The following is a 9,340-nucleotide window of genomic DNA, read 5'->3' on the forward strand; positions in this document are numbered from 1 at the left end:
TAATCCTTCCTTGGATCAAAGCATATTGCCTCCCATTCTCCCTCTCTCTCCCCTAGTGCTTTATTACCCTTAAGGGATTAGCACTCTCCCCATGAACATACTAATAATTCTCAATTCAAATAAAATAAAAACATATCAAAACTCATTTAAATAGTTTACTCTTAATTTTAATTGTGTGGATACAGGGTATCTAATACAGTTGTTAAATATATACTTTGTCAAAATGTACGAGTAAAAGTACAACAATTTGTTAAGTTTATTTAAACCAATCCTTAAAATGTGAAAGTAGCTGACAATTTTAAGTAAATTTTCAATGCATGTAAAAATCCCACTATTTAAAAATAAAAATAATCTGGTATTTTTATAGTGTGGAACTGACAATGTCATAATCCAAATTCAAGCAAAGCAGAATTAATACTGTATAATACTGTGTAAATGAGTGGCATGAAATGCTAAACCATTATTATTTTGTATGACTAAAAATGAAATTAATGAAACAAATTTTTGGTTCGCATAACCAAAAATTAAAACTAATCTCTGACAGCAATGTATGAAAACTACCATTTGCTAATAGGAACACAAAATTACATGTCTATATGGCATACTTATTAAAAAATTAATAGGGTCCCTTAGTTGAGGGTTGTCTGTTGAGGCTAGTATTAATTACTAGGCCACCTCCAATAACGAAGGTAAGACAAGCCATCAGCCATGTTTCACTATCAGATGACTCGGTGCAAGTGTTTCCAAGCAGCAAAGGGGATAAAAAAAAATTTAATCCCCAATACCTAGTGAAGACTGCAAGCTAGAACAGTCACCAAGGATATACATGTACCTTAAATTGAACTTGGCAAGCATACAAGTGTTTTATTATGCAAAAGCATTATTAATGCAAGAATATATAAACTGTACTGTAGTTTTACTCTTTCCAGTTGTCTAACAATGAATTTGAGAAACAGGCTGTAAGCTTTTCATCTCCTTCAAAGGGAGAGACATGTCACACGCTAGTTCACCTCTGATAGGCAGAGAATAAAAAACAGCTCAAGATATGCTAAATCTAACAATCGGAGGGTAATGCTCAACTCCTTGCCATTATCATATGAAAGACAGTCAAGCCATTGTTTAAACATACATTATCTACCATTTTATCATCCAAGTCACTTTGCTTCTACACTTACTAACATTTTTGTGGGTAACAGAAAATACAAGAATTTTTGGTAATATAGTAACTTCCAAACAAAATGTTTACCAAATTATAATAATAGAATGCATTATTATAGCATAATGTACGTAACTGAAAATTTTTAAACCACGTTTATAAACTATGAAATTTGAAAATACAGTATTAAGTGACTAGATTACAAAAATGGTAAAATAGTTAAAAATCATTGCAGGTATTTTTGTTATGTACAACTTAACTAAGCAAACATCACATTCAATCATTACTGTACATATTATCACTACAAAAGACTATATCTAATGAGCACTTTTGAGGAGCCATAGGAGGCATATCATTAATGTTGAAACAATAATTTATGACAAAATATCTCATGTACTGAAGACCCCTAAAATTTAAATTTAAGTGTTTACAGGAAACATTTAAAAAGTGTACTGACAGCACCCACAGGAGACAATATTGTGTTGCAAAGAGGATAATGCGTTTTTAAAAGGTGACTGTGTATTTGTGCAATTTAACCACCTTTAAAGCAAGTTAAATTGTAGGTGCTTTTCATGATCTCTGTCACATTCATCCTCAATGAGGAGTGATAACATCATCGAGATAACACAAATGCACTTGAAACTTACCATAATTCCCTTTTAAAGTGGTTAAATATTAAAGTGTATATTAACATTTTGTTTTGTAATCTTGTTGCATGACATTTGTGTGTGTGTGTTTGTTTACAAAATATAATTCATGTTTACTAGAGGTGTTAGTGTACATTTACAAGATATGGTTAAGATTCTGCTTTTGCAGGGTCTTCTTCTTTTGCCTCTTCTGCTGAAGCTGCATCCTCCTTCACTTCTTCAACAGGTTCTGCTTTCTTATCTTTGTCTTCTGCTTCATCTGAGGAGGGAAATTGAAGCAATTAGAGAATACCAGTAGAAGAAAAATACGGCACTCCATCTACATTAACACACCTCGGCTAAAGGCTACATAATAAATTACAATGAAGGCTGGAGACAAAGACTTCTTGTTGTCTTTCGTATAATATTTTTCTCTAGGCATTCCGACCCTTATGCTTTTCACGTATTCAAACAGTAAGTATCCACAAGTACACATTCCCATTGGTAAACAGTAAGTGTCCACAGATACATATTTACACCAAAACAAAATCCAACTTGTGCCACTAGCAACCATACCCAGTATCAATTTCCATACTACAATGACCTCAACACTTACACTCATGCGAGCCTTGGATAACACTACAGTTGTTTTCTTACCTGTTTTGGCTTCCTTTGCATCCTTGGTCTCCTCTTTAGTCTCCTCATTGGCCACCTCTTTGGCCTCCTTTGTCACATCCTCCTTCTCTTTTTCCTCCTCCTTTTCTTCCTTCTTATCTTCCTTCTTTTCCTCTGTCACTTCCTCCTTCTCTTCCTTCTTCTCCTTCTTCTCCTTCTCCTCCTCTTCCTTAGTCTCTGGGACTTTCTTCACATCAGCAGTTTCTGGAAGTGAAAAAATATTAAGACAACAGTTAATGCATGCTCATGATCAATTTTATTATGATTCAATTTAGATTATGTTTAAGGGCACTATCTGAGGAATTGGATTAGACCTCCCGTTCACTGGATCAAATCTGATTGCCTCCCTAAAAAATAATATGAGAAAGTACTAAACTTGTAAGGGTCATTCAGCACCTGGGAAGGAGGAGGCAGTTGATCTGAGGAAGTGGAGCATAGCAACAAATCTCTGAATCAAGAGCCCTTCAATAGCCGTAATACAACATCCCCCCCCCACCCCTCCTTCTTAAAGGGTAGTTGGTAGTAGAAGTACAGTACAGTATTATATTCAGGCAAAGAAATGAACCCATAGGTGTTATACAGCACCTGGGGAAATGAGAGGCAATAATTTAGGAATCTTCCATGGGGCACAGTACAGCACAAACTATCACTGTACTCATAATCACCTATTGTCGATGTAGGAGTCAAGTCATAGCTCCTGGAATTGCTTCTTCACCGGTCACTACTAGGTCTACTGCTGTATGACCCTAGTGGATTTAGCACTTTGTTTTTATTATAATACTAGGTCTACTCTCTCCTGGCTTCAAGAGCCTTATCATACCTCTTTAAAGCTGTGTATGGATCCTGTCTCTACCACTTCATTCTCTAGATTGTTCCACTTTCTAGACACAACTAAGGCTAAAGAAATACTTCCTAGCATTCCTATGACTCATCAGTTTTCAATTTCTGATTGTGCCCTCTTGTTCCTATTTCTCATCTCAAACATTGTCCCTGTCAATTCCTCTCAGTATTTTATATGTTATCATATCCTCCCTAGTCCTCCAGTATCATGTTGAGTTCCCATAACCTCTCCTCATAGGAGATACCCCTTAGCTCTGGGACTAGTCTTGTTGCAAACCTCTGCACTTTCTCCAATGTCTTGATATTCTTGACCAGGTGGGTTTCATACTCTAATAAGGGCCTGACATACATGGTGTACAGTATCGTGAATGACTCCATACTTAAACGTCGAAAAGCTATTCTTAGATTTGCCAGGTTAGCATTTGTTGCAGAAACTATTTGGTTGATATGCACCTCAGGGAATATGCTTGGTATGATACCCTAGGGTCCTTCTTCTTGAGTGAGATTTGCAGCCTTTGCCCTGCAGCCCTGTACTCTGTCTTCAGCTTTTGTCCTTCCCCAAGCTTCATAACTTTGTATGTGGTGGGGTTAAACACCAGGAGCCACTTGTCTGACCTGGCCTGTAACCTGTCCAGATTCATTTGTAGCCTTTCCTGGTCCTTGTTTGCTCGTAATCTCATGTGTTTCATGTCGTTGCGGTCAGGGATACCTCTGACTATCCCTTCTGTCACGTCATTCAAGTACTTATAAAAGAAACAGCACCGGCCTTAGGACTCAACACGAGAGTGCAACAGACAAGTGTAGTAGTAGTAGCAGCAGCAGCAGCAACACATAGCAAGAGGCATTCGTGAGCTTCCCCAGTGCTCGGACTTAATGCCCAAAGCTGGGGTGTAACTCCAAAAGGATCCTGTAGTGTTTGATGCCTTTGCACCTCCTGACATCATCTGCTGCTATGCAGCTGCCACACCTGTCGAGCCCAGTGAGGGTGGCGATGGTGGCAGCCCAAGGTGCCTAGATTCTCCCTCAGAGTCCCATGATGGTGGGGAATGGGGCTAGGCCTGGGGACAGCCAGTCCCAGAAGATGAGGAGTTACTTGTACCTCCTCCCATGGCAGACATTAGTCTGAGACATTCCCTCGACAGGGAGCCAAAGCTGGGCCACCTCTTGGAAAAGTCTGGGTTGGGGATTATACTGGCGAATCTAGAACAGAACAGTCCTAGAACTGATCCTTGTGGAACTTCACTTATAACTTGCACCCTTTCTGATACAAAGTCAAGAACCATTACTCCTTTCCTTAATGTCGGATATGTCTTGATCCATTGAAGTTCTTAAAAACCTGTTATTCTTTCCTGCTGCTCTAGTTTTTGTACCAGTCTCTTGTGCAGTACTCAAAAACCTTACAGTCCAGTAACAGCCCTACTCTACTGACACTGCTGCCACCAGCACATCTCGCTCCAACACAACCTCCTGCAGTATCTCTGCACATCACACTCCAGAGTGGACGGGCCACTCACCTCTGAAACCCCACCTCCTACTCCACCCTCTTCCATTTTTCCAGCCCTCCCCTCCCTCTTCCTTCCCATCCTCACCAACCCTCAGGTCAGAGAACCTTGGAACTCTACAGTCCAGGAAAATGCAGTCTACCTATCCCTATCTCTTTCGTCTTCTGTTACCTTGTGGTAGATCTCCAGTAGGTTTGTGACAGGATTTTCCATCTCTGAAGCCATGTTGGCTCGTCATGTATAAACCCACTCCTTTCTAGGTGTCCCATCACTCTTCTGATAATCTCCACAACTCTACATAAAATACATGTCAGTTACAGTAGTCTGTAGTTTAACGCTGTCTGTCTACTTTCCTAAAATTTGGTCCTTATATGTTTAGTGATTTCCATTAATTTTCCTACTAGAATAGCTTCAGTTATGCTAAGCCAGATAAGAATAGGTTAGATTAGGCAAAATGTATAAAAGTGCATATTTAGCAACAAATATGTAAATCAAAGAAAACCGGGTTAAGAGCTTAGTCTAATTATTATTCAATAAAAAAAAAAGACCACGACACGTCTGGCAACGTAGCGGCTGTGCTTAGAAAAAGTTCAAATTTTCACGAGTGTCACCAGTAGTGAGAACATAGAATGGGTTGCAGAAAATGGGGCGTTGATGTGACGGTTCAGTGAGTCAACATTGAACTGCGTTGTTTGTGCTCTACTGACAAGGCAGCTAGTGTGATACGTAATGGTTTCTGTGGCTCACTCCCGCTGTTTCTTAACCCCGCCATGGTACCTCGCCCCGCCATGATGCCTCGCCCCGTCATGATGCCTCGCCCCGCCATGGTACCTCGCCCCGCCATGATGCCTCGCCCCGCCATGATGCCTCGCTCCGCCATGGTGCCTCGCCCCGCCATGGTGCCTCGCCCCGCCATGGTGCCTCGCCCCGCCATGGTGCCTCGCTCCCGCCACGGTGCCTCGCCCCGCCACGGTGCCTCGCCCCGCCATGGTGCCTCGCCCCGCCATGGTGCCTCGCCCCGCCATGGTGCCTCGCCCCGCCACGATGCCTCGCCCCGCCATGGTGCCTCGCCCCGTCATGGTGCCTCGCCCCGCCATGGTACATCGCCCCGCCATGATGCCTCGCCCCGCCATGATGCCTCGCCCCGCCACGGTGTTTCGCCCCGCCATGGTGCCTCGCCCCGTCATGATGCCTCGCCCCGCCATGGTGCCTCGCCCCGTCATGGTGCCTCGCCCCGCCATGGTGCCTCGCTCCCGCCACGGTGCCTCGCCCCGCCACGGTGCCTCGCCCCGCCATGATGCCTCGCCCCGTCATGATGCCTCGCCCCGCCATGGTACATCGCCCCGCCATGATGCCTCGCCCCGCCATGATGCCTCGCCCCGACACGGTGTTTCGCCCCGCCATGGTGCCTCGCCCCGCCATGGTGCCTCGCCCCGCCATGGTGCCTCGCCCCGCCATGGTGCCTCGCCCCGCCATGGTGCCTCGCTCCCGCCACGGTGCCTCGCCCCGCCATGGTGCCTCGCTCCCGCCACGGTGCCTCGCCCCGCCACGGTGCCTCGCCCCGCCATGATGTCTCGCCCCGCCACGGTGCCTCGCCCCGCCACGGTGCCTCGCCCCGCCACGGTGCCTCGCCCCGCCACGGTGCTTCATACTCCCCATGGCGCCTCACACCCCCATGGTGTTTCACATCCCCCATGGTGCCTCACACCCCCCCCTAGTGCCTCAACCTCCCTCCCCATGGCAGGTGTAATCCCCGAGTTTCATAAACAAAGTGCAAACTAAAGTTATAATAATTACAAACAATTATGCCAGTAAATCATAACTACAAAGAACACTGGACGCCAGTATGGGTGGGTGCCACACCCACTGCGCAGGTCCGCGCATTACGAATCTTACTGCGCACCAGAGCTTCATTGATGCCGGCGAGGAGGGGCCCATGATACAAGGGATTTTGAAATGCTCTCCACTGCCTTGGATCGAATAGGAATGCCTGTTTACCTTGGCGCTGTATGACTCCTACGGGTTTGGCGCTCTCCCATAAATAATAATAATGCGCATCAGTCCCTCGGACGGGGCGCCTTGATGTCAGTCAAGGGCTCCTGATCCTTGAATCATATCCGATTGCCTCCCATTCCCTAAGTGTTGTATGACCCTTACGGGTTTGTGCTTCTACATAATACAGTATATATATATATATATATATATATATATATATATATATATATATATATATATTATATTATATATGTAGATACACATATATACGTGACGAAAATTTATAGTTTGCAGAACAAATGCCTTATTTTAAAATTTACTAGTATTATAAACCTGGGCAAGCCAGCCTAGTTTATTTCCACCGGTATTCTTTCGTCTTCCCCAAAATGTAAGCTAACACCCAGGTACCTACTTACTGAAACAGATGTGGGCACCAGGCTCATAATTTCCACCCGTCCCGGGATCGGACCCGGGTCCTTTAGTTGTTAGTCAAAGGCACTATCATTAAGGGATTTTCTGCGTAGTATATAAGCCTCATCTCCCCGAATATGCTGCACTTTTATGAAGATTGGTGGAGCGAATACAACTCCAGGCTGAGGGACTGATTAACTCAAACTTCTCCCCATCTTACACTTTTCCTTGCATTGGACTGAAGAACCCACTGGCTAGCGAAACGTTCCCAGAATAAACATACCCAAGTGTTGCCCAAGTGTCTCATTTATCAACTTGTAGGTTTTCTAAACAATTTATTCAGAATAAAAGTTGATCACAACGTGTCGAGGTACTCTAGCCAAGACTGTATGCGTTCACCCATCCACTGACTAAACATACACAGGTTAGGTAAGATTCGTCAGGAAACAGGACAAATGTTTCCTGACGCGGGTCTTAGTCAGATGATGACCCGCCTTTGGAGTTTTTGGTCATCTTGACCGAGGCCTTCGGCTGGCTAACCGGTCCACCCCTTTAAAAAATATGGTCATTTATAACCATTGTTATTAACATACACAGCTGTGCTTTACTTTATATACCCAAGTAACTTGCATTTGCACGGTGCCACACCTGAGCAAGTATTCCATCACAAAACTCAGGCCACAACCTTCAGCTCACAACCATAGGAACAGCAACATTAAGGTCTCCTTTCACCCAGGTAAATGTTGTACGTAACAATCCACAAAAATTGTAATAATTTTAACTTATTATAGTCAAGTATTAGATGACTGCTGTAGGTGGCATCCTGGGGGTGGTTGTATACCTCAGAAAGGGATAACCTATAAATTAGATAAGGGAGAATTGTTACCCTGTAAATGAGCCGAAGTTAGATAACTCAGCCCGTATATTCAGTGCTGAAAAAAAAATAAACTGGGAGGAGATGCAAATATTTTTATATGGAAGACAAATCATGCCTGAGCGTCATGTATAGCTCAAGAATATGTCAGTGTGGACAGGCGGGGGGGTCATAGTTGGACACTTTAATTATCATAATTAGATACAGGGCATTGTGTCTATACCTTTTACCAAACACTTGAATTATTCCAGCAGAAGTGGAGATTCCAGCTTTTTTTTTTTTTTTGCAGAATGCAACAAAATCGTACAGCATGATTTCCCAAGATGCTCCTCACAACAGTAGACAAACACCTAATACCTATTTTCACTGCTAGGTAAGCAAGGGCAGCAGTTGTTCAAGGACTCATGCCAATAATGTCTGGGCCCGGGAATCGAACCCAAAACTTTTCGGGTGTGAGCCTAACGCTCTGACCACTGAGCTATGGGTCACCCGGCGAAACCACAAGAGGGCGTATCCGCTGGTACTTGGCGTTTAGTGGCTCACTTGAGGGATGTTAAAACACTCGTGCAACGAGTTTGGTAATATGCAAACCTAGATAAAACTCACAACCCTAAGGGTATGATCAAAATTGTGTGCGTCAATTTCCCGTCCTTCGTCTTATCGAAGTGGAGGCTACCACCTCTTACAGTGACACCAACAAGCTGGAATATTCTACGATTTTTCTCTGTCGACGATTTATGCTGAAAACAAACAATTGGTTTCCACATTCGGGTTTAATAAAGCATAAACTTTATGTATGATAAAGTGACACACTAAGCCCCTAGAAGAGAGGCCATCGCACTCGGTACAAGACTCCTCTGCCTGGGTCTTCTGGTGGCTGCGTCCTTCAACACTCACCAGTGCTCATGGTGGTAGTAGTGTGGTGGTGCTGGCAGTGCTGTTGAACAACGATGATACTCTTAACGATTCGCCGCTGGATCAACTAAGGAAAGAAGCCAGCAGACTCGGACTTTTATACCCTCGGAGGGACTGCCATATCCCGCCACACTGGGGTTTTCATACCCTAGCGAGCACGGGATGCCAGTTGCTTGCTTGGTTAATTGGGTTTCAAACCCTGGTTGGCTGGTTAATGGGACTTTAAGCTTTTCGGCTACACGAGGGGTCATTAAGACCAATTAAGGACACTTCAGTCTCTAAATTAGGCATTAAAGTCAATGCTCAGTTTATATATACTGAAATACACACACCCCTCAGTGTATAT

General features: G+C 43.9%; 1 protein-coding gene across 1 annotated transcript; it reads right to left on the bottom strand.

Moving 5' to 3' along the window:
- Positions 1-244: 244 nt before the first annotated feature.
- On the bottom strand, positions 245-9,115 carry LOC128695609 (nucleolar protein 58-like). The gene is made up of 3 exons (XM_053786328.2): positions 8,977-9,115; positions 2,440-2,661; positions 245-2,062 (listed from the first exon to the last, which is right to left on the bottom strand). The coding sequence occupies exons 1-3, from the start codon at positions 8,984-8,986 to the stop codon at positions 1,953-1,955; spliced, it is 342 nt and encodes a 113-aa protein (XP_053642303.1). The 5' UTR covers positions 8,987-9,115; the 3' UTR covers positions 245-1,952.
- Between the last annotated feature and the right edge of the window lie 225 nt (positions 9,116-9,340).

The sequence above is a fragment of the Cherax quadricarinatus genome, chromosome 42 (assembly GCF_038502225.1).
Source record: "Cherax quadricarinatus isolate ZL_2023a chromosome 42, ASM3850222v1, whole genome shotgun sequence".
Taxonomy (NCBI): domain Eukaryota; kingdom Metazoa; phylum Arthropoda; class Malacostraca; order Decapoda; family Parastacidae; genus Cherax; species Cherax quadricarinatus.